At 39.9% G+C, this 26,125-nt stretch overlaps 1 protein-coding gene across 3 annotated transcripts in view; it reads right to left on the minus strand.

Annotated features, from left to right (window-relative positions):
- KIF6 (kinesin family member 6) overlaps positions 1 to 8,376 on the minus strand; it is a 389,937-nt gene extending 381,561 nt beyond the window's left edge. For all 3 annotated transcript variants that reach the window (XM_003833335.7, XM_034962039.3, XM_024929327.4), the window contains exons 1-2: positions 6,997 to 8,376; positions 2,450 to 2,559 (exon numbers count right to left, since the gene is read on the minus strand). In XM_003833335.7, coding sequence (XP_003833383.2) covers positions 2,450 to 2,559; positions 6,997 to 7,062 — 176 coding nt within the window. In that variant the 5' untranslated portion in view covers positions 7,063 to 8,376. The remainder of the gene's footprint in view (positions 1 to 2,449; positions 2,560 to 6,996) is intronic.
- Positions 8,377 to 26,125: the final 17,749 nt, after the last annotated feature.

Raw genomic sequence — 26,125 nt, forward strand, 5'->3', positions numbered from 1 at the left:
AAAAAAGAATACTTTGGATAGGGTCCATAGATAAAGACATAGTAAATTGTTCTTATCAATCAAATGGAATCATGTTGAATAAAATATTTCAGCAAACTGTTGTTTTATGTAATAGATTTTGGCCTAGGCCAGCTGGTAACAAGTCACAATTATGAAGGTATGTAGCACGCTTACGTCAGTGGGAGAACGCCCTCTTCAGAAAAAGCAAAGCAGGGGCCAGGCGCGGTGGCTCACACCTGTAATCCCAGCACTCTGGGAGGCCAAGGAGGGTCAGATCGCTTGAGCCCAGGAGTTCAAGACCAGCCTGGGCAACATGGTAAAACCCAGTCTCTACCAAAAAAAAAAAAAATCAGCTGGATGTGGTGGTGCATACCTGAAGTCTCACTACAGGCTGAGGTGGGAGAATCACCTGAGCCCTGAAGGTCAGAACTGCAGTGAACTGAGATTGTAGCACTGTACTCCAGCCTGGGTGACAGAGTGAGACCCTGTCTTAGAAAAAAAAAAAAAAGAAAGAAAGAAAAAGAAAAGCACAGGTTTTAGGGCTATTCCTTAAAGGATATAATGAAAGACAATGGGGAGACATAAAGACAAGGTGAGGACCGCCCCACTAGGCAACAATAGGTTAGCAAGCCTTGCTTGTACTTACTGTAAAAGACACAATAAGAAAATGAGGTGGAAGTGGAGGGGGAGATGTATATTATATATGAAAGATAAAAGGTAGAGTTATGAAGACCAAGGAGAATTCTTTATGAGACAACAAAAAAAGCAAATAAGAATTTAAAAAGAAAAAGGCCAGATACGGTGGCTTATGCCTGTAATCCCAGCACTTTGAGAGGCCGAGGCAGGTGAATCACTTGAGATCAGAAGTTCGAGACCAGCCTGGCCCACATGGCGAAACCCTGTCTCTACTAAAAATACAAAAATTAGCTGGGCATGGTAGCAGGTGCCTGTAATCCCAGTTACTTGGGAGGCTGAGGCAGGAGAATCGCTTGAACCCGGGAGGAGGAAGTTGTAGTGAGCCAAGACTGCGCCATTGCACTCCAGCCTGGGCGATAGAGCAAAACTCTGTCTCAAAAAAAAAGAAAAGAATTTAAAAAGAAAAAGAGAGAAAGAGAGAGAGGAACAAAAAAAAATCTGGGATAGTTTTATCCAAAGGGCAAAGGCAGGAATAGTCTCAAAACACGGCCTTTGTAAAACAGTCTAGAGATACATTGAAGAGAAGAATTAGGATTCTTTCAGCAGGATCCAGAAATCCGTCACCAAAATTTGGGCCAGAGGTCAAAGACGGATTTAATTTGGGCTCAAACTTCCCCAGAAATCAAAAGTGGAGATTAAAAGAAATAGATTAATCTGAAAATGGAGACTAAAGAGAATGTGAAATAGCTATATTCCCTAAATTCAAGACCTAGCTACAAAAAGAGTATTCAGACCAAAGGCACTGATGACCATGCAAGGGTAGCTGTTTGGTATTTTTCAACTGAGCCATTATAGTTCAGCATCACCCAAGAGAAATAGAATGGCATCCATAAATGTGAGAGCATATGTAATTTAAAATTTTCTACTAGCCACGTTTTTTAAAAAAGCAAAAAGATTAGTTGGGCATGGTGGTGCAGGCCTATAGTTCCAGCTATTCAGGAGGCTAAGGTGGGAGGATCACTGGAGCCCAGCAGTTCAAGGCCACAGTGAACTATGACTCCACCACTGCCCTCCAGCCTGGGAGACAGAGCAGGACCCCGTCTTAAAAATTTAAAATAAAATAAATAAAACTTTAAGAAACAGCTGAAATTAATTTTAATAATATACTTTTAACCAAAGTTAGAAGTTTCATGTACCAAAATGTTACAATTTCAGCAAATAATCAATATGAAAAATGTCTTGAGATATTTTACATTCTTTTTTCTTCATGTTAAGTCTTCAAAACTCCTTCATATGTTTTATACTTTACAGCACATCTCAATTCGGTTTGAACATACTTCAAGTGTTCAAGAACCACATGTGGCTTGTGGCTATTATATTGGACAGCACAGATATAGAGTATACATATGTGTATATGAGGTCCAAATATCATATATATTATAAAGAAGGCTTACCTATGTAGCACACAAATGATACTGTAAGTTCTTACCTTCAGTGAAGTTTAATCATGCATTGGAACTTTCTGTAAGTGCTAAACCATAGTGGGTTGAGTAGGAAAATACTAGATAAACAGAGCTAGTAAAGAAAGGCTGGAATCTTGGAATACAATCTCAGATATAGAAATACACATTATTTTTGACCTTGGGCACAGCAGTGAAAAGGCAACTTGAGTTCAGTCTACTAGGTGAGGTGAAGAGCTGCGTTGCATTTTCCACAAGAAATGGTGCTAATGATTTCACAATGAATATTAATGCAGTACAAGAGTTAGTTCAATAATGAAACAGAAATGAAAAAAGGAGAAAGAAAAACTTACTTAAATTTGTAGCTTTCTCGCTTATTATTCACAAACCCATCTGCCAAATCACGTGGTAAGATAATTTCCAAGCTAGGTATTAACTTTTCATCTTCATCTATGGAATAAATCTGCAAATGTGAAGACAACAAATGGATATAAAATGGTGAAATTATGGCTTGAACTATCACCATGTTATTATGACTTGTAATGATATGAAAATTATACTCTTAAGATTAAAAAGTCATAATATCATATAATTTGAATAATTTTTCTCTTTGAACTGTGTGGATTCAGACAAATATATGGAACTGAACCAGAAGTAAAACCTAAATTAATGCTGTATCAAAGTCAGATCATCTTTGAATGATCTAACATTCAAATATAAGTATTTGACTATCTCTGTTATTATTGTCATTGAGAAACTAATAGCCCGAAAGCAACATTTTATCTAAGTATTGCTTTAGTATTATGTATCAGGAGTTAACATTTTACTACAATCAATAAGCATTTCTGAGCATTTACAAAATACCAGAGATAAAAGGACTAGGTTTGGAGCCATCTCAGATAGCTCACCAAGAATGCTCTAATTCAAGTTATGTTCAAAGAAGCCTAAGGTTCCATGAGACATTTTCAGGCATTTGATAAGAGAGATGTGGCTTCAAAAGACACATGTAATTCATGTATTTGATGTCATTTTCAAGGTTCTCATTCCAACTCAGCCACTAATTAGCAAGTGACCTGGGAGAAATCCTTAAGCCTTTCTAAGCTGATATGGAAATAGAGGGTCTTAACCAACACCCTTAGGACTGTAACATTCTCTGATTCTCTTCCTGGTTTCCTACTCCATCATTTTTATTGGCCAGGAAAATTAAAAGTCAAGCCTATAAAGAGGTCATGTGGAATAAATAAAAGCATAAGATTTGTCCCAAGACTTAGGTCCAACACTGAGCTCAATTTACCAGCTGTGTGACCAGCCACCACTTTCAGAATTGAGGTTCCTTATACATAAAATGAGGAAAACAGAATTACCTCCCTTACAAGATTGCTGTGGGGATCAAATGATGTAATGGAAATGGAAGTATTTTGTAATGCACCATAAAAAAAAAAGTCATTAGATTTAAAGGTTTTTTTTTTTTTAAAAGGCTTCTTGTCTTTTACCATGAAATAAAATTCTTTCTAACAGGCAATACTTCCTGTTTAAGACCCATTTAGATGCTTGGTTATGAGGAAAAAGTCATATTCTTAAGCAAGTAAAAGCCTACCTAAATCTCCAGAAAGTTTGAATATTTTCCTAAGTATATTTTTATTGAAACTTCTCATTTAAAATGTGAAGAATTCATGCAGAAAAGTCATTACATAAAATAAAGTATTTGTAGAAAGCAATGGCATCAGGTTCAAGGCTTTCTGGCTAGGTTTTCTCAAGAGACATTTAAAAATTATATCCTGTTGGGCACTACATTAAAAAAAAAGTTTTATAGCCAGACAGGTGAGTGAAGGGGGTGTATAAGACATGAAACATACAAGAGTGAAGAGTTACATCCATTTCTAAAAAGTCTATATTTCTCTGCTCAGCAGACAGAAAAGAATATTAACTGCCATTAATGACCCTCCACTACTCTGATTAAGACACTCTTTGAGGCCTTAAGAAAAGTCCCTTAGAACCAAATCACTTGTTTAGTGTAATATTGGGTTTCTATCGTTATTCATAAAAATATTATTTGAGATAGTGAAGTTTTTTTTTTTAAGAAGACAGAACAAGTGCAAGGATGAATATGAAAATGTTTTGAAATGTATAAAGCACTGTACAAATGGAAAGCATTACCACTGTTAAAACTATCAAAGATTCATTTTATATATCCTTTTTATTAATCCGTTATTACAATTTACTTTATGATGCCTTAAAGAATAAAAGTAATGCAGTCATGAAGCTATAAAATGAAGAGAAAGAAAAAATACCTTTGAGTCACTCTCAATTTAATATTACAAAAAGCATTTCTAGTCAGAGAAAGAACTCTACAATCTTTTGCGGACAAGAAGATATGGCATTAAACTGTGGAGTTTTTAAGGGAGAACAGGGATATATTAATTCAATATTTATTCATTCCCATTCTCTTTGTGTGTGTGTGTGTGTGTGACACCTAAAAATATGACACCTAAAACTACTTCCTGGAGGATCAAACAATCCACTCTACAGACTCACCAAAGACACACAAAATGAGGTACATTAAAATATCCAAACACTGCATTTTAAGAGAAAAGAAAGTTCAATATTAAATCCAAGACTCTCCATCCACTTCCCTGAGCCCCGCCCCTACCCATCCTGTCTCTTGACCTTATCCCAGCCTCCGCTCTGACTGCTGAGCCTGTGTAGATAAGCTCAACAGCTTAAGCTAAGAGTCTGGGGGGAAATGTTACATAAAATACACTTTTTACATATGATGTACTCTAAAAAGAAATGCATGTAAGTGATTATTAGAGGAGAGAAAATGGGAAGATACCCATGGTTCTTTCTATACTACTTTATTCCTGTTTTAAATACATAAATTATATGAGGCAAATGCTTAATCATGAGATGCTATGATATTCCACATAGACATATACCCAGTATATATATGGAACAGGAATACAACATTATTAAATATGCCCACTCCATATACTCACAAATATGATCCAAATTGCCCTTGCCTAAATTGTCACTTTGGGGGGCAAAAAAGGTTTCCAAAAGGGGGATAGCTTTGAAATCAAAAATCCTTAATTAAAATTACAGCTCTGCTGTTCACAATAGCAAAGACATGGAACCAATCTAAATGCCCATCAGTGATAGACTGGTTAAAGAAAATGTGGTACATATACACCATGGAATACTATGCAGCCATAAAAAAGGATGAGTTCATGTCGTTTGCAGGGACATGGATGAAGCTGGAAACCATCATTCTCAGCAAACTAAAACAAGAACAGAAAGCCAAACACCACATGTTCTCACTCGTAAGTGGGAGCTGAACAATGAGAACGCATGCACACAGGGAGGGGAACATCACACCCTGGGGCCTGTCGCGGGGTGGGAGGCTAGGGGAGGGATAGCATTAGGAGAAATACTTAATGTAGATGACAGATTGATGGGTGCAGCAAACCACCATGGCACGTGTATACCTACGTAAGAAACCTGCACGTTCTGCACATGTACCCCAGGACTTAAAGTATAATAACGAATAAAATAAATGTTCTAAAATTGAAAAAAAAATTACAGCTATGCCACTCCCCAGCTGGGTGCCTTGGTCACATTATTTAACCTGAGACTCAGTTTCCTAATCTGTAAAATGAGGAAAATGACACCAACCTTGCAGGGTTCTTGTGAGAATGAGAGATAATGCAGATAAAGCACCTGTCAGGTGGCCATTTCTCAAGATACATAAGAATGACTATGCTCCCTTCTAGGCAGAAGAGAGGATGTTTCGAAATATTTAAGAAGCATACAAAGTGCTGGGCGCAGTGGCTCACCCCTGTAATCCCTGCACTTTGGGAGGCCGAGGCGGGCGGATCACAAGATCAGGAGGAGATCGAGACCATCCTAGCTAACACGGTGAAACCCCGTCTCTTCTAAAACCACAAAAAATTAGCCGGGCGTGGTGGCGGGCACCTGTAGTCCCAGCTACTTGAGAGGTTGAGGCAGGAGAATGGCGTGAATCCAGGAGGCAGAGCTTGCAGTGAGCCGAGATCGCGCCACTGCACTTCAGTCTGGGTGACAGAGCGAGACTCCGTCTCAAAAAAAAAAAAAAAAGAAAAGAAAAAAGAAAAAAAAGGTGCATACAAAGTATCATTGCTCAGAGTCAGGGCAATGTCTTAACCTTCTTTATACCTTCCTGAATTTAGCGGCTAGAGGAAGCACCTGGTAAATATTTAGCTAATTGTTTCTGAATGAAGTACACATGCGTATTCTTTGGGTCAGGATGCTTAAGCATCTACCTGTATCTATTAATACAAGGAGTATATGTAAAGGTTCAAGTTTATGTTGGAGAATAACAACAGAGTCAACTAATTACTGAGGCTCCACTGGGTGCAAAGTACTACATATGTGTATGCTTTGTGCATTTGTGTCTATCTACATTTGTATTATTTCAGAGGTACATAAACATGCATCTGTTGCTTGCACGTTTTGCCCGAGTGCCAAAATGTACCTTTGAGTGTATCTGCATGTGCGGTGCTGCGTGAGTTTCCCAGAAAGGTGCAATAAGTGCTTATGTGTAGTTGAAGCGCACACTATACAGGCATACTGAACATGCACTAGTCTGCCCCCGCGTGAACACGTGTGCCTGGGTGCAAAAAAATGGCTCTCTGCCGGGTCTGCGCTGTGCCAGGTGGGAGTGGCCTGGCTGTCGCGTAGCTGACAGCAGTGCGCGGGGGTCTTCGCGGCTGCAGGGCTCCTCGGTCAGGGTGTGCGGGATTCCGGGCGGCCTCGGCGCCCGCCAGCAAGCCCCTCACCTCCGCCCAGCCCCTTCGCGTGCCGCCGCCCGACCCCAGCCCAAGAGGCCCCGCCGCGCCGGCGCCCCGGAGGCTCCAGCCCGTACCCCTTGTTGGTGCTTCCGGACAGGGGGCTTCACCCTCGCGAATATCTGGATAGTCTGCTTCACCATCTCCTCCCTGGCTCTGCAATGACCCTTGACCTCTCTCAGGCCCAGGCTGCCAAAACTAACTCCCACCACCTCAGGCGACCCACAGTCTTAGCAACAGTAGCTAGGGACACTACCCAGTGAGCACCTTGGCAGCCAGGATCCCGCCTCCTCCCTCTAATTGGTCGCGACCCGAAGGAGGCCACTACGGGGCGGGGCTAGGGCGGGGAGGGCGAGGGTGGAGAGGAGAGCGCTGCGCATGCGCATGAGCGAGTGTCTGGGCTCTGGGTTTAGCGCCAGACCCGGCCTGGACAGTGTGGTTAAAGGGGAGCAACCACCATGCCTTGCCCCGCCCCGCTCATTCACCCATTTTATTCTCCATGCCCTTGCCTTTAAAAAAAAAAATACAGCACTGGGCCGGGCATGGTGGCTCATGCTTGTAATCCCAGCAGTTTTTGGGAAGCCGAGGTGGTAGGATCGCTTGGAGCCCAGGAATTTGAGACCGGCCTGGGCAGCATAGTGAGACTCCGTCTCTACAAAAAATACAAAAGTTAGCCAAGCGTGGTGGCGCGCCTGTATCCCAGCTACTCGGGAGGTTGAGGCAGGAGGATCGCTTGAGCCCAGGAGGTCGAAGCTGTAGTGAGCCAAGATTGCAAAACTGCTCCAGCCCACTTGGAGATCACAGTCTGAAGAAGGAGACAGATTTTTTTTTTCCTTCACAAGGTCTCTCAAGTGACAAGGAGACAAATTTTCAACAGGAAATCAAAACCAAGGAATACAAACTATGCCATGATGGAATCAGAAGTGGGGCTAGCTCTGTTTTGGAAAAGGATAAAACTGGATGAAGGGGACTCTTTACCACACAATGGTCACGGCAAGAAAGGATGAGCTCTTCAAACACTGTTAGCACATGAAAAGATAGTCAACATTATTATCCACGTGGGAAATATAAATTAAAACCACAATGAGGCATCACTATTCATCTATCAGAATGGCTAAAAAAAAAAAAAAAAAAAAAAAGTGGCAACACCAGATGCTGGCAAAGATGTGGAGAAACTGAATCAGTTGCACTTTACTGGTAGGAATGTATAATGTAAAACATACACTGTATAAAGGTACAGCCACTCTGGAAAATAGTTTGACAGTTTCTTACAAAACTAAAGGTGCAACTACTCTAAGACACAGCAATTGCACTCTTGGGCATTTATCTCAGGTGAATGAAAACGTGTGTTCACACAAAAACCTGCACATGTGTGTTTATAGTTTTAGCACCTTTATTTGTAATAGCCCCAAACTGGAAAAAAAAACCCAGATGTTCTTCAGCTGATAGTTTAAAATAACTGGAATACCATTCAGCAATTAAGAAGGAAGGAAGTGTCGATACACGTAACAAATTGGTTGAATTTTCAGGGAATTATGTTTCATGAAAGAAGCCAGACTCGAAAGCTAAATACTGTATGGTTGTATTAGTATACCATTCGTGAAATGACAAAATTATAGAGAAGGAGAGAAATTAGTGGTTGCCAGGGAGGTGTGCAGGGTATGGTTAAAAAAGAAATCCTTGTGATGGGCTGTTCTGTATCTTGACTGTGATGGTGATCACAGAAATCTACACATGTGATAGCATTGCATAGAACAAATTACACACGTGTTCAAATAAGCACATGTAAAACTGGCAAAAGTCACATAAAATTGAATAAGATTGATGGATTGTATCAATGTCAATTCCCTGATTTTTATATTGTACTATAGTTATGCAAAACGTTACCATTGGGGAAAACTGGGAGATGGGTATATGAGTTCTCTCTGTATTATTTTTTACAAAACAAAAAGTTTATTAAAGACACCCTTTTTTCTTTCTTTCTTTTTTGAGACAAGGTCTTGCTCTGTACCCCAGGCTGGAGTGCAGTGGCATGAACACGGCTCACTGCAGCCTCAACCTCCTGGGCTCAAGCGATTCTCCTGCCTCAGCCCCACAAGTAGCTGGGCTTATAGACGTGTGCCATCACACTCAGCTAATTTTTGTATTTTTTGCAGAGACAGGATTTCATCATCTTGCCCAGGCTGGTCTTGAACTCCTGAGGTCAAGCAATCCACCCACCTCAGCCTCCCAAAGTGCTGGGATTACAGCCATGAACCACTGCACCCAGCCGAAAGTCACTTAAGAAAACAAAAAGACTAACTACAGATTGGGAGAAAACTTTTGCAAAACACGTATCTTGATAAAGGACTTGCATCCAGAATATATACAAACTCTTAAAACCTAATAATAGAAAAACAAACAATTCATTTGTTTAAGGTGAAGGGAGGGTGCAAAGATTTGAACAAACACTTCACCAAAGAGGATCTATGGATGGCAAATAAGCACATGAAAAATATGCTCAATATCATTAATCATTAATGAAATGAAATTAAAACCACAATGAGATACCACTACACATCTCTTAGAATGGCGAAAAATAAGAAAATAAAACTGACAATACTAAGTGCCGACATGGATGCAGAGCATCTAGAACTCTCAAACATCACTGATGAGAAAACAAGATGGACCAGCCGCTTTGTAAAATAGTTTTGTAATTTCTTATACAGTTATACACATACTTACCATATGACCCAACAATCCCACTCTTAGTTATTAACCCAAATGAAATGAAAACTATGTTCACATAGAAACCTAAACATGAATGTGTATAGTGGCTTTATTCACAATTGCCAAAAACTGGAAACAAAGTAAATGTTCTTCAGCTGGTAAATAGATAAACAAACTGATATACCTATGCCGTAAAAAGGAATGAATTACAGATGCCTACAACAACATGGTTAAGTCTCACATTTATTATGATGAGTGAAAGATACCAGACTCACTGCGTACTTTATAATTCCATATATATATTGAATTATATATATAATATATATCTAATTATATATATCATATATAATATATTGTCATATATATGACAATATATAATATATGTTATATATTATATGTCATATATAATTATATTTATATCTGTATATATATATATGACATTCGAGAAAAAGAAAAACTGTAAGGATAGAAAACAGATCAGTGGTTTCCAGGTGCTGAGGGTAGGAAAAGGGGTTGACTGCAGATGAACATGGGAGAGTTTTTTGGGGGGTGATGGAACTTGCATATTTAGATTGTGGTTGTGGTAACATAAGTATATGCATTTGTTAAAACTCATAGAACTATCTATACACTTAAAAGAGTGAATTATACTGTATATAAACTGTACCACAATAAGAAAAGAAAAAAAAAAGAAGATTGAGTATGAACAGGTGCTGCAATATCAGGAATTGAGAAGAAGAGAGAACCAGGTATTTATTATATAGACTTCGGGGCTTTTTTACCTAGCAAGGAAGAGATGACTCAAGATTGGGTGCAGGTATTCACCTGGACAAGCCAAATAGATGGGAGTGGGGAAAAGGAGGAAATAAGGAGTTGGGGACATGTTAAATTTCAATTGCTTGTGGGACTTCAGAAGTAACTGGATAAGGTTTAGGAGTAAGTTATGGTGGAAATATAGGCTTGGGAGTCATCACAAAGTTTTTTCCAGAAAGTGACCAAGTCACTCACGAGCACCAAGGTTGAAATCCTAACACTGATGGTTGGAAGTGGAAGAGGGGCTGCAAAAGAAGTTGAAGGAAGCAGCCAGAGAGGTCTGAGAGAGAAAAGGGAATGTTATGCCATGGAAGCCAAGGGAAGAGAACATTTTGAGAGGAAAGTATTCAACGGTGCTGAATAGTAAAGACAATGCACTGAAAAACAACCATTTCATTCAGCAACTAGAAAGTCATTAGTAATATAGATTTCAGCGGAGTAGCGGTGTCAGAAGTCAGGTTGCCAGAGGCTGAAGAGTAAGTGGGAAGTTAGGAAGTGGAGGCAGTCAAGATAGGCTACTTTTCACAGAAGCCTAGTTGTGAAGGATTGTGAAGAAGCAACACACAGGTGAGAGCTAGAGGAACCCAGCATACCAGTGGTCTTTGTCCATATCCAAAGGGGTATATCTAATAAACAAGGGGAGGTTGACGGTATAGGGAAGAGAGAAGAGAATGGGTGTTTTCCTCAGATGAGCAATTGCACTTTACCAAGAGGGTGTAATGGAAGGTGACAAGGCCAGGGAGCCAAGGGTATTCACAAAGGAGCATTTTAATCATGAAGTCTAGGCTGCTTAAAGATACCTGTGGTCTTTGAAGAAGTGTTGCAAAAGGAAGAAGGGAAATCTGTGGGTCCAAGATGTGGGACCTTTAACAATTCCTGTCTTGAGCTCTGGGTCATACAATTAAATGTTTTGATGGAGAGAAAATGTGGGTTCCAATCCTGCATCTGTCATTCCCAAATCCTGTGTTCATCTTTACTTGTGTGACCTTGGGCAAGTAATTTATGCTTTTAAGTCTCAGTTGCCTCATCCAATAAATGAAGATAGATAATAACAATAGCTACCTCATGGGGTTATCATGGACATGTAATGTGGGCATTAACATGGTTTCTGGTGAATAGAGAATGCTCATATCTAAAGGGTTCTGACCTGTGGATTGAATTCCTTTGATTGTAAACACCTTCTAAAGAGCAGAAACAATGGCATACATATGCATGTAAGACATATTGGAGATTGCAAACTCAAATGTCTCCTGGGGCCAGAACAATGATGTAAATTCATCAAGCAGACAGGCATATGACAATAGGGAGCGTCATGGTGAACTGGAGACTAGTGCCCCAACTAAAACCATTCACATTCAAAATGGTTACAGCACAGTACTGCCTAAATAAAGCACATTTGCAGGACCATACTTCAACCCCTTTTTCTGTTTCTGGTATAACTGACCTCAGTAACTCCCAGGCCCACTGCCTCTGACAGGTTTACCTAAATCTCAAACAGATGGCTGTAATGTGTACAAAATAGGTTTTGAGATTAAATCTCCAAGTCACAGTGTCTTTCCCACCCCTGGATTTATATTCAGTGTTATTATTTGTATTTTATCTGCTTGTTTAAATGTGAGAATTAAGATGCTTTTCAACTATTTAAAAGATGCTTGAACTTTGTAGTTGCCAAAATAACAGATAATTGTACCAGGCAAATTAGCCAGGGTTTATAAGCCTCAAATCTGAAAGAAATTAAGCTGTGCCTGAAATGAATTAGTCTATCGGTAAGTTAGTTGGATTTGTTTGCTTGTATGTTTCATTTTGTTTTGTTTTGTTTAAAAAAAAATGAAACTACGCTCTCGCACTAGTTTTCAAATACCTCTTTAGCTGTTGCTGCTACAACTATAAAATGCATCATTTTATTTTATAAGTCTGAAGAGGGACCAGTAAAAATTTTATGGGCTGTAATTTTGATATAGAATATGTACATAAAATTACCTAATTGCAGTCAATTTCCCCCTCCCCTAGTTTATCCATGGCTTTGGGGAATTTATGTTTTTGCTTGTTCAAAAATCTTTCATGGTCACAGCATGACTGTCCCCTCCCACCCCCGCCATTATAAGGTGAACAAGACTTTCCAGACAGGTGCTGGAGACTTCACTAACAAGAGAGAAAACATTTGACTGGGGTCTTCTTTTAATAACTACCTCCAAGAAGCAAGGCCAGTCATCAGAAATTTGCCACTTATTAATAAATAGCAATATTAATGGAACAAAAGTCAACCAAGGCTGGGTGCAGTGGCTCACACCTGTAATCCCAGCACTTTGTGAGGCCAAGGCGGGTGGATCATTTGAGGTCAGGAGTTTGAGACCAGCTTGGCCCTGTCTCTACTAAAAAATACAAAAGTTAGCCGGGCGTGGTGGCACACACCTGTAATGCCAGCTATTGGGAAGGCTGAGGCAGGAGAATCACTTGAACCTGGGAAGCAGAGGTTGCAGTGAGCCGAGATTGCACCACTGTACTCCAGTCTGGGCGACGAAGTAAGACTTCGTCTCGAAAAAAAAAGAATCAACTTACGTAAACTGTCCCTTTATATTTGGTGATATTGGGTAGGACTCTGGGCACTGTATGATTCCTGGGTGTCCCTGATTGAGGATTTCATGGGAAGTAGTCAAAAGAAGAGGAAGAAAAAACATATTTTCTGCGGAGGAGACTTTCATCAGAAATCCCCTCCCTATCAGTCTATGGGTGGTCAGTACCAGAAGGATCCTCTAATACCAGGCAGTCTAAGAAGGTAATTTATTTCATTGTTTCTGAACCAAGTGGAGAATACTCAGAGCAATTTCTGGTACTCATTAAATGCCAAATAATAACAACATGCTGTTAAATTGCAGAGCAAGGGTACCACAAAATCTGTAATACATAATTTTAGCAAAAAATGTTCTTCTGAGAATATGTTCAGCTAATTTAAAGCATAGTTTCATTAGCATAACCATCTTTCCACATATAGCGGAGTGGAATTCATAAAACGTCACCAGCACTTGGGTCGATAGGATTTCGCCGTCACACTCGGTCCTCTCTCCTGCTGGTTCTTACCTCTTTGGCTAAGAAGCAGAGGCCCCTTTCTCCCAATTTATCTGATCTCTTCCTGCAGCACCCCCTGGAGCTCCCCCTGAAGAATAACATCAAAGCCATTTAGGGCTGGAAGCTGGTGGCCAGCCATATGGAATTACAGCCCAGGCTCTTGCCGGATTATAGACTATAACATATGAACCAAATGACAGTGCCATGGCATCGAGGGAAAGCTGGTAAAGCCTCCAGTTTTGAATGGAAAATATGACTGTGTATTTATACACAGGCTCCTCATAAACAACCTGAATGTTTCACCAACATCCCGAGGAAATAAGGGATGGGCTGAGTTAAAAATAGCTCTAGAACGCCTCTCTTCTAACTAAATTACCCATGCTGTCCTATCTCCTGAGGGTGTTTACTTAAATGTGCTTCTTTGCATATTTCAGAATTAGAAAAAATGCTTACCAACAAATAACTGAAAACATAAAAGAAAATGGCTCACATAGCAGAGAGCCTTATCTGACACATTATTACTGTCACAACATCCAACCACACCTTATTCATCCTGAATCTGGGTATTTGGCAGTCGAATCTATCCAGGCCTCTACTTCCTAATCCCTCATTTACTTTTCAACCTCCTGCAGTCTAGTTTCTGTCTCTCCTACTCCATGGGACCTATTTAAACTTTGCACCTGCAGAGTGACACCTTTTGTCTGTACATTTTGGAATATTGTCATGATAGAGCCAGTTGCCTAGGCATGACCTCAAAGTTGCCCTTTGCTGCTTCCTCTCTCTAGCATATCTACATCCAAATAGTTTCCAAGTCCTGGTTATGCTGCGTCCTGAATAATTTTTTCCTTCCTCCCGTCACCTTCGTCCTCACTACTTACTACTTGCTTTAGTTTGGCTCTTAGTCTCTTTGCCAGAACTAGCAAAGTTCCCCTAACTGCTTTTCCTGCCTCTAATCCCGCCCTCCCCTTTATTCCGTCTGTTACAACCGCTGCAAGATTATACAATGCAAACCAGTTCACATCAGTGCTTGTTTGAAGACCTCCAATCCCTGTTACAAATAGAATCAAGGCCAAAAGTCCTTCATAACCTGGTCCCCAGCTGTCTTTACATCACTTTCATAGCCCTTATCATGTCTTCCACCTGCTCTTCCCTGCCCCTGTACGCCAGCCACAGATTTCCTGCAGTTCCCAAGCACGCCGTGTTTTTTCATTTCTCCATGCTTTTGTCAGGACCATTTCTTCTGTTTTCAGTGCTGCCTCCCACTTTGTCAGGAAAATTCAACCTATACTTCAAGATCCAGCTCAAATGTCACCCGGTCTGGAAAGCCATCCCTTCCATCTCCCCTAGCGAAGTTAGTGACCCTCTTCTGTGAAGCTACATCTTTATACGTTCCTTTGTATTAGTGCTTCTTTCACTGCCAATGTTGTCAATATGTATCTGTCTCCTTATCATTCTTAGGATTATTTAAGGGCAGCGACTAAACCCTGTTTATCTTTGTATTTCCAGTGACTAACAAGGTTTAGGTACTGGGGAGATTTCTACATGTGTATTGAATGAATGAGTGGATGCAGAACTCATTGCAAGGAATTGATTCAATAAAACCTTTACAAATTAAAAATTTTTATTAGAGGTTCATATTTTCATAGTGAAAATTACTTTCTCTTCCTGTTTCACCCAAGAAAACAAAGACAATCTACAAATTGAGTAGACATTTAGCAAGAGAAAGAATTAAATCGCGGTTTCCATTTCTGAACCTTCTTTTTTCAGGCAAAAAAAAAAGGCTGCAAATTTCCCAGGGTGATAAACAGAGTACATTAACATTTGTATCAATGGAAGACAACAGAAACAGGATCTGAGGGAGTGATAGGTATAGAAGCACAGTGGCCCACTGTTAAATTAGTGAGTTTCTTTCAGGATGTCTGGGAAGCATTTAATGACTCTAGGGATCAATTTGTTTTTAATTTAAAAAGAATGCATCGTTTACAAATCACCAATTAAATACTTATTCACCTTCTTTTATTTCGTATTAAAATGGACTTTCAGATGTTTGACAAAGACAGTTTGCTCTTCCTCCTCTGCCATGACTTTTATTTCCCCAAATACAAAAAGAATGTTTCCTAAATTACACAGCTTGTAACACTTTTCTCCCTCCTCTTTTCCAAGCCTTTGCTCACTGTTCAGGCAGAACTGAAACATCACTCTGTTTGAGAAGTCTCCCCTGACCCTCTCAGACTAGATTCAGAGCCCTAGCTACATGTGCCCTTAGTACCTTGGACTTTATAATTACTACTAGTCTAGGTTAAATGAAGGCCTAGATCACTTATCACTTGCTCATCATCATATTCCATTCTTGTATGTAGTAAGTGTTTAATAAATACTTATTTAATGAGAAATGACATAATGGTTAAACTGGTAAAAACATGCCTGCTGGGGGAAAAAACAACATTGTCTCAGATTGCATTCTCCCCAAACAGACACTGAGATGAGGATTTGGGTGTCAGGAGTTTATTTGGGAGATGATCCCAAGAAAACAGGGAAAGGAAGAAAACCAGTGATAGGTGCATTTATGGGTGGATTTTCCCGGTGGGAAAGTAGGGCTCATTCCCACCAGGACCCTCCACAAGACTGTTACAGAGCACACCTCAGCATTGCTCCCCAAGGGGCGAAGAAGCAGGGTATTTATTCAACAGCTCCTGCTTTTCATTGCTGGAGGGCTGCTCTCGGAGGTGGGAATATTCTACCTCCCCAGCACTTCCAACTTACCCTGTGTGCCCTGACATTCAGCGAAAGCCGTTGGGCAGAGAGAGGTGCAGACCCTGGAGGCAGGATGCTTTTGGCATGTGTAGGTATGTCCACTAAAGTTGCGATGATCTGCGGGGTGGACTGGGAAGAAGTGGGCAGAGTATCAACAGTGTCTTCTATGGTCAGCACTATTGATGTTTTTCTTCTAAATTTCTAAATTAAAAACATGTATGTTAGAAAATTACCAAGCATACTTGTGTACTTCTAAGTTTTATGTGGTTATCTAAGTAACAGGATCTACCTCTAAATGATAATATTATAACATCCTATAGAATCACAGTAAACCACACAAGATTCATCTGCTCTAGGAACACATAACATCCAATCATAGATGCTTAGATCACGTTCGTCAACCAATCATCCTTTTAGTATTATTTACCTATTTGATGATCTCTAATCTGTGTCTGTGTGTCTTATAATATATAGTTTTGATAATATTCCATTTTTTTATATACTAAACATTTGTACTATACAATGTTTTCTCTGTGGATCAGTTGCTAAATCAAGGATTTAAAGGATTAAAGGATTAAAGGACAAAAAGCTGGCATTAACTCTCCTGGGCAATGTGTTGGTGTTCTGTGTTTACATTATAATTTTTAAGTGCCCTATGGTCAAAGAAATTTGGAAAATTCTGTTTTAAAGTCAAGCTCTACTGAAAATGTTTTAATGGTTCCCCACTTTCCATTGAATTAAGAACATCTTACCAAGCCATTCAAGACACTCCACAAGTTAGTTCCAACATGTTCCCCTTTCCCTCCAATCAAACTGAACCACGCGTCTCTGTACACAGCCTGCTTAACCGCCAGCACCCATCACCTTCTGTGGGCCTCCTTCTGCCCTGACCTCTCTTCTCCCCCATCTCCAATCTCTGCCTGCTAAATCATGCCAGCTTTTAAGGTACATCTTAAATCCCATAAGTTTCCATTTCTCATCACACTTACAAAGTGAGGTCTCTATCTCGTCTGTCTTTAAACCCTCTAGTCTTTGTGTTTACTTCTCTTGAAGCTCTTTATGTAGACTGCTCTCTAGTATAGCATTCAGAATGTGCCATTCTTTCCTCTAGCCTAATGCCTTTCTAAGACAGTTTAAAGTTCCCTCAAGGGCAGATCCATGACTTTCTCATTTTTGTATTCTATCCTACCTTTAGTAGAGTGCCTGGCATATAATACTCAAACGTTAAATGTTTGTTGAGTTGAATTTTTAAACTTGATTGTAAAATTCACTTACAGTATAGCACACTTTTTTGAAATATACAGTTCTGTGAATTTTGACAAATGTATACAGCCATATAACCATCACCATAATTGGGATACAGAACAATTCTATCACTCCTCCCACCTCCAAATTCTCTCATGTTGCTTATTTGTCATCAAATCATCTCCTCACTTTGGGCTCCTGACAGCTACTGATCTATTCTTGATCCCTATAATTTTGCCTTTTCTAGAATGTCATATCAATAGAATCATACAATATGTAACCTCTGAGTCTGGCTTCTTTGCTCAGTGTAATGTATTTGCAATTCATTCATTATTTTGCAAGTATCAATAGTTTGTTCTTTTGTATTGTTGAGTAGTATTCCATGGATTGGATGTACCACTGTTTGTTTATCCTTTCAACCACTTAAGGATGTAAGCCTTCATTTATCTAGGGTTAGTGCCTAGGAGTAGGATTTCTGGGTCATATTGTTAGTGTATGATTACATTTATAAGAACTCCCAAAACTGTTTTCCAAAATGAATATACCATTTTGCATTCCCACTGGAAATCTTTCAGAATTCCAGATGCTCTCTATCCTCATCAGCACTTGGTATTGACACTTAAGAAATTTTTTAGCCATTTAGTAAGTACTAGTGGGGGTGGAGCCAAGATGGCCGAATAGGAACAGCTCCAGTCTACAGCTCCCAGCATAAGCGACACAGAAGACGAATGATTTCTGCATTTCCAACTGAGGTACTGGGTTCATCTCACTGGGGATTGTCGGATAGTGGGTGCAGGACAGTGGGTGCAGTGCACCAAGCGTGAGCCGAAGCATGGCGAGGCATTGCCTCACATGGAAAGTGCAAGGGGTCAAGGAATTCCCTTTCCTAGCCAAGGAAAGAGGTGACAGACAGCACCTGGAAAATCAGGTCACTCCCACCCTAATACTGCGCTTTTCCAATGGTCTCAGCAAAGAGCACACCAGGAGATTGTATCCTGTGGCTGGCTCAGAGGACCCTATGACCACGGAGCCTTGCTCATTGCTAGCACAACAGTCTGAGATCAAACTGCAAGGTGGCGGCGAGGCTGGGGGAGGGGCACCGCCATTGCCGAGGCTTGAGTAGGTAAACAAAGCGGCTGGGAAGCTCGAACTGGGTGGAGCCCACCGCAGCTCAAGGAGGCCTGCCTGCCTCTGTAGACTCCACCTCTGGGGGTAGGGCATAGCCAAACAAAAGCCAGCAGAAACCTCTGCAGACTTAAATGCCCCTGTCTGACAGCTTTGAAGAGAGTAGTGGTTCTCCCAGCACGCAGCTTGAGATCTGAGAACGGACAGACTGCTTCCTCAAGTGGATCCCTGACCCCCGAGTAGCCTAACTGGGAGGCATCCCCCAGCAGGGTCAGACTGACACCTCACAAGGCCAGGTACCCCTGAAAGACAAAACTTCCAGAGGAACGATCAGGCAGCAACATTTGCTGTTCAATATCCGCTGTTCTGCAGCCTCCGCTGCTGACACCCAGGCAAACAGGGTCTGGAGTGGACCTCCAGCAAACTCCAACTGACCTGCAGCTGAGGGTCCTGACTGTTAGAAGGAAAACTAACAAACAGAAAGGACATCCACATCAAAATCCAATCTGTACGTCACCATATCAAAGACCAAAGGTAGATAAAACCACAAAGATGGGGAAAAAACAGAGCAGAAAAACTGAAAATTCTAAAAATCAGAGCACCTGTCCTCCTCCAAAGGAATGCAGCTCCTCACCAGCAACGGAACAAAGCTGGACGGAGAATGACTTTGACGAGTTGAGAGAAGAAGGCTTCAGACGATCAAACTACTCTGAGCTAAAGGAGGAAGTTCAAACCCATGGCAAAGATGTTAAAAACCTTGAAAAAAGATTAGACGAATGGCTAACTAGAATAACCAATGCAGAGAAGTCCTCAAAGGACCTGACGGAGCTGAAAACCACTGCACGAGAACTACATGACAAATGCACAAGCCTCAGTAGCCGATTCGATCAACTGGAAGAAAGGGTATCAGTGATGGAAGATCAAACGAATGAAATGAAGCGAGAAGAGAAGTTTAGAGAAAAAAGAATAAAAAGAAACGAACAGAGCCTCCAAGAAATATGGGACTATGTGAAAAGACCAAATCTAAGCCTGATTGGTGTACCTGAAAGTGACGGGGAGAATGGAACCAAGTTGGAAAACACTCTGCAGGATATTATCCAGGAGAACTTCCCCAATCTAGCAAGGCAGGCCAACATTCAGATTCAGGAAATACAGAGAACGCCACAAAGATACTCCTCGAGAAGAGAAACTCCAAGACACGTAATTGTCAGATTCACCAAAGTTGAAATGAAGGAAAAAATGTTAAGGGCAGCCAGAGAGAAAGGTCATAAAGGGAAGCCCATCAGACTAACAGCTGATCTCTCAACAGAAACTCTACAAGCCAGAAGAGAGTGGGGGCCAATATTCAACATTCTTAAAGAAAAGAATTTTCAACCCAGAATTTCATATCCAACCAAACTAAGCTTCATAAGTGAAGGAGAAATAAAATCCTTTACAGACAAGCAAATGCTGAGAGATTTTGTCACCACTAGGCCTGCCCTAAAAGAGCTCCTGAAGGAAGCACTAAACATGCAAAGGAACAACCGGTACCAGTCACTGCAAAAACATGCCAAATTGTAAAGACCATCGAGGGTAGGAAGAAACTGCATCGACAACGAGCAAAATAACCAGCTGACATCAGAATGACAGGATCAAATTCACACATAACAATATTAACCTTAAATGTAAATGGGCTAAATACTCCAATTAAAAGACACAGACTGGCAAATAAGATAAAGAGTCAAGACCCATCAGTGTGCTGTATTCAGGAAACCCATCTCACGTGCAGAGACACACATAGGCTCAAAATAAAAGGATGGAGGAAGATCTACCAAGCAAATGGAAAACAAAAAAAGGCAGGGGTTGCAATCCTAGTCTTGGATAAAACAGACTTTAAACCAACAAAGATCAAAAGAGACAAAGAAGGCCATTACATAATGGTAAAGGGATCAATTCAACAAGAAGAGCTAACTATCCCAAATGTATATGCACCCAATACAGGAGCACCCAAATTCATAAAGCAAGTCCTTAGAGACCTATAAAGAGACTTAGACTCCCACACAATAATAATGGGAGACTTTAACACCCCGCTGTCAACATTAGGCAGATCAATGAGACAGAAAGTTAACAAGGACATCCAGGAATTGAACTCAGCTCTGCACCAAACAGACCTAATAGACATCTACAGAACTCTCCACCCCAAATCAACAGAATATACACTCTTTTCAGCACCACACCACACCTATTCCAAAATTGACCACATAGTTGGAAGTAAAGCACTCCTTAGCAAATGTAAAAGAACAGAAATTATAACAAACTGTCTCTCAGACCACAGTGCAATCAAACTAGAACTCAGGATTAAGAAACTCACTCAAAACCGCTCAACTACATGCAAACTAAACAATCTGCTCCTGAATGACTACTGGGTACATAACGAAATGAAGGCAGAAATAAAGATGTTCTTTGAAACCAACGAGAACAAAGACACAACATACCAGAATCTCTGGGACACATTCAAAGCAGTGTGTAGAGGGAAATTTATAGCACTAAATGCCCACAAGAGAAAGTAGGAAAGATCTAAAATTGACACCATAACATCACAATTAAAAGAACTTGAGAAGCAAGAGCAAACACATTCAAAAGCTAGCGGAAGGCAAGAAATAACTAAGATCAGAGCAGAACTGAAGAAAATAGAGACACAAAATACCCTTCAAAAAATCAATGAATCCAGGAGCTGGTTTTTTGAAAAGATCAACAAAATTGACAGACTGCTAGCAAGACTAATAAAGAAGAAAAGAGAGAAGAATCAAATAGTCGCAATAAAAAATGATAAAGGGGATATCACCACCAATCCCACAGAAATACAAACTACCATCAGAGAATACTATAAACATCTCTATGCAAATAAACTAGAAAATCTAGAAGAAATGGATAAGTTCCTGGATATATACACCCTCCCAAGACTAAACCAGGAAGAAGTTGAGTCTCTGAATAGACCAATAATAGGCTCTGAAATTGAGGCAATAATTAATAGCTTACTAACCAAAAAAAGTCCAGGACCAGATGGATTCACAGCTGAATTCTACCAGAGGTACAAGGAGGAGCTGGTACCATTCCTTCTGAAACTATTCCAATCAATAGAAAAAAAGAGAATCCTCCCTAACTAATTTTATGAGGCCAGCATCATCCTGATACCAAAGCCTGGCAGAGATACAACAAAAAAAGATAATTTTAGACCAATATCTCTGACGAACAATGATGCAAAAATCCTCAAGAAAATACTGGCAAACCGAATCCAGCAGCATATCAAAAAGCTTATCCACCATGATCAAGTGGGCTTCATCCCTGGGATGCAAGGCTGGTTCAACATATGCAAATCAATAAACATAATCCAGCATATAAACAGATCCAATGACAAAAACCACATGATTATCTCAATAGATGCAGAAAAGGCCTTTGACAAAATTCAACAACTCTTCATGCTGAAAACTCTCAATAAATTAGGTATTGATGGGACGTATCTCAAAATAATAAGAGCTATCTATGACAAACCCACAGCCAATATCATACTGAATGGGCAAAAACTGGAAGCATTCCCTTTGAAAACTGGCACAAGACAGGGATGCCCTCTCACCACTCCTATTCAACATAGTGTTGGAAGTTCTGTCCAGGGCAATCAGTCAGGAGAAGGAAATAAAAGGCATTGAATTAGGAAAAGAGGAAGTCAAATTGTCCCTGTTTGCAGATGACATGATTGTATATCTAGAAAACCTCATCGTCTCAGCCCAAAATCTCCTTAAGGTGATAAGCAACTTCAGCAAAGTCTCAGGATACAAAATCAATGTACAAAAATCACAAGCATTCTTATACACCAACAACAGACAGAGAGCCAAATCATGAGTAAACTCCCATTCACAATTGAATTCACAAAGAGAATTCAATTCTCTTTGAAAAGAGAATAAAATACCTAGCAATCCAACTTACAAGGGATGTGAAGGACCTCTTCAAGGAGAACTATAAACCACTGCTCAACGAAATAAAAGAGGATACAAACAAATGGAAGAACATTCCATGCTCATGGGTAGGAAGAATCAATATTGTGAAAATGGCCATACAGCCCAAGGTAATTTATAGATTCAATGCCATCCCCATTAAGCAACCAATGACTTCTTCACAGAATTGGAAAAAACTACTTTAAAGTTCATATGGAATCAAAAAAAAGCCTGCATCGCCAAGCCAAAAGAACAAAGCTGGAGGCATCACGTTACCTGACTTCAAACTATACTACAAGGCTACAGTAACCAAAACAGCATGGTACTGGTACTAAAACAGAGATATAGACCAATGGAACAGAACAGAGCCCTCAGAAATAATGCCACATATCTACAATTATCTGATCTTTGACAAACCTGACAAAAACAAGAAATGGGGAAAGGATTCCCTATTTAATAAATGGTGCTGGGAAAACTGGCTAGCCATATGTAGAAAGCTGAAACTGGATCCCTTCCTTACACTTTATACAAAAATTAATTCAAGATGAATTAAAGACTTAAATGTTAGACCTAAAACCATAAAAACCCTAGAAGAAAACCTAGGCAATACCATTCAGGACATAGGCATGGGCAAGGACTTCATGTCTAAAACACCAAAAGCAATGGCAACAAAAGCCAAAATTGACAAATGAGATCTAATTGAACTAAAGAGTTTCTGCACAGCAAAAGAAACTATCATCAGAGTGAACAGGCAACCTACAGAATGGGAGACAATTTTTGCAATCTACTTATCTGACAAAGGGCTAATATCCAGAATCTACAATGAACTCAAACAAATTTACAAGGAAAAAACAAACAACCCCATCAACAAGTGGGCAAAGGATATGAACAGACACTTCTCAAAAGAAGACATTTATGCAGCTGAAAGACACATGAAAAAATGCTCATCATCACTGGCCATCAGAGAAATGCAAATCAAAACCACAAGGAGATACCATCTTAACACCAGTTAGAATGGCCATCATTAAAAAGTCAGGAAACAACAGGTGCTGGAGAGGATGTAGAGAAATAAGAACACTTTTACACTGTTGGTGGGACTGTAAACTAGTTCGACCATTGTGGAAGTCAGTGTGGCAATTCCTCAGGGATCTAGAACTAGAAATACCATTTGACCCAACCATCCCATTACTGGGTATATACCCAAAGGATTATAAATCATGCTGCTATAAAGACACATGCACACATATGTTTATTGCGGCACTATTCACAATAGCAAAGACTTGGAACCAGCCCAAATGTCCAACAATGATAGACTGGATTAAGAAAATGTGGCACATATATACCATGGAATACTATGCACCTATAAAAAATGATGAGTTTATGTCTTTGTAGGGACATGGATGAAGCTGGAAACCATCATTCTCAGCAAACTATCGCAAGGACAAAAAAAACAAACACTGCAAGTTCTCACTCATAGGTGGGAATTGAACAATGAGAACTCATGGACACAGGAAGGAGAACATCACACACTGGGGCCTGTCATGGGGTGGGGGGAAGGGGGAGGGATAGCATTAGGAGATATACCTAATGTTAAATGACAAGTTAATGGGTGCAGCACACCAACATGGCACATATATACATATGTAACAAACCTGCACATTGTGCACATGTACCCTAAAACTTAAAGTATAATAAAAATAAATAAATAAATAAGTGCTAGTATCTTATGTGCTTATAATTTTCATTTTCCTGGTGACAAATGATGTTGAGCATCTCTTTGTATGCTTATTTGCCATCTGTATATCTTATTTCATAAAATTCAAATCTTTTGGTCATTTTTTTTTTTTTTTTTTGAGACGGAGTCTTGTTCTGTGGCCCAGGCTGGAGTGTAGTGGTGCAATCTCGGCTCACTGCAAGCTCCACCCCCCGGGTTCATGCCATTCTCCTGCCTCAGCCTCCCTAGTAGCTGGGACTACGGGCACCTGCCACCATGCTGGGCTAATTTTTTTTGTATTTTTAGTAGAGACAGGGTTTCACCGTGTTCGCCAGGATGGTCTCGATCTCCTGATCTCGTGATCCGCCCGCCTCAGCCTCCCAAAGTGCTGCAATTACAGGTGTGAGCCACCGTGCCTGGCCCTTGGTCACTTTTTAAATTGAGATGCTGATTTGTTTTTTGTTGAAATATTGTGTGTGTTTGTATATATATGATCTCCAAACATTTTCTCCAATTCTGTAGCTTATTTTTTCTATTTTTGAATAACTTCTTTCATAGAGCAAAAGTTTTTAAAAAGTTTTGATGAAGTCTAATGTATTATTATTATTTTTATGACTCATGCTTTTGATGTCATATCTAAAAATTCTGCCTAATCCAAGGTCATGAAGACTTTCTTCTGGAAGTTTTATAGTTTTGTATCAAAAATCTCACATTTAGTTCTATAATGCATTCTTATACATTTAGAACTAATATTTGTATAAGGTGTGAGGTACATTGAATTGAATTGAACACCTTTGAGAGACATTTTTTCTTTATGTTGGAAGGCCCTGTTTCCAGTTCAACCATTGTAAGCCTTAAGATGTTCCATTTTCTTATATCAGGGTTATAACTCTAATAAGAATCCCCTTTAAGGCTGAGCAAATTTGAACCAAAGAAAGGCTTAACTTTAATTAAATAGGTTGACTGCAATGACTGTTAATAAAGAATAAATATATTAAATGCTGAAAATATCTACTCCTTGCTTTGAGTAAGTATTGGTTGGCAAAATCAACAGAAAGTATTGGTTGGCAAAATCAACACAAAGTATGCACGCTTATCTATGTATTTATCAATTCATTTATACACACACACATATCTGTAGACTTAAAGAGGTATCAGCAATTGCCTCTCTCTAGACCTTTAAGCCATAATTGTTTAGAAATTCCAGCTACCCTTTTCCTGGAAGCAGGAGATTTTGGTTAGTGGGTTTAGGATTTGTCATAAATTGTCACATTATCCAGTTTATAAAATGTCCTTGATTTGGGTAGACCAAAGATGGATTTTCCATTACATCACTTAGAAATGGATAGGTCTTCCTATAAACACACTTTGACATTTTATCCCAACTTTCATATTTTGTATGTTTTATTTCCATTTTTAATGGCACTTTTGCTGGCAACCAGCACATCCCTTTTGATGCTGCTGGCAACGTCAAGACGCTTGAGTGCCTTTGTTAGCCCCAAATCAGCCAGAATAGCAGCATGGCTTTTCTGCCAAGCCCACTGTGTTTGAGGCCTGAGGCATCTCCATCACCACTGGACTCAATGAAACCTTCACACAGAGCTGGATGCATTTTTTAATTTCTTGGATTTATGATTGATGACTTTCTCACTACTGTTGATTCATTAGGGTTTATAGGTTCACTTATAATATGATTCTGTCAGGCTTTAGCCTAAAATATTACCCTTGAACTTAAAAAAATGCAATGGTGTAGGCCAGCCTTTAAAAAAAAGTACAGAACATGTACTCTGGAAGACTGAATTATTCATT

The sequence above is a fragment of the Pan paniscus genome, chromosome 5, assembly GCF_029289425.2.
Source record: "Pan paniscus chromosome 5, NHGRI_mPanPan1-v2.0_pri, whole genome shotgun sequence".
Classification (NCBI taxonomy): Eukaryota; Metazoa; Chordata; class Mammalia; order Primates; family Hominidae; genus Pan; species Pan paniscus.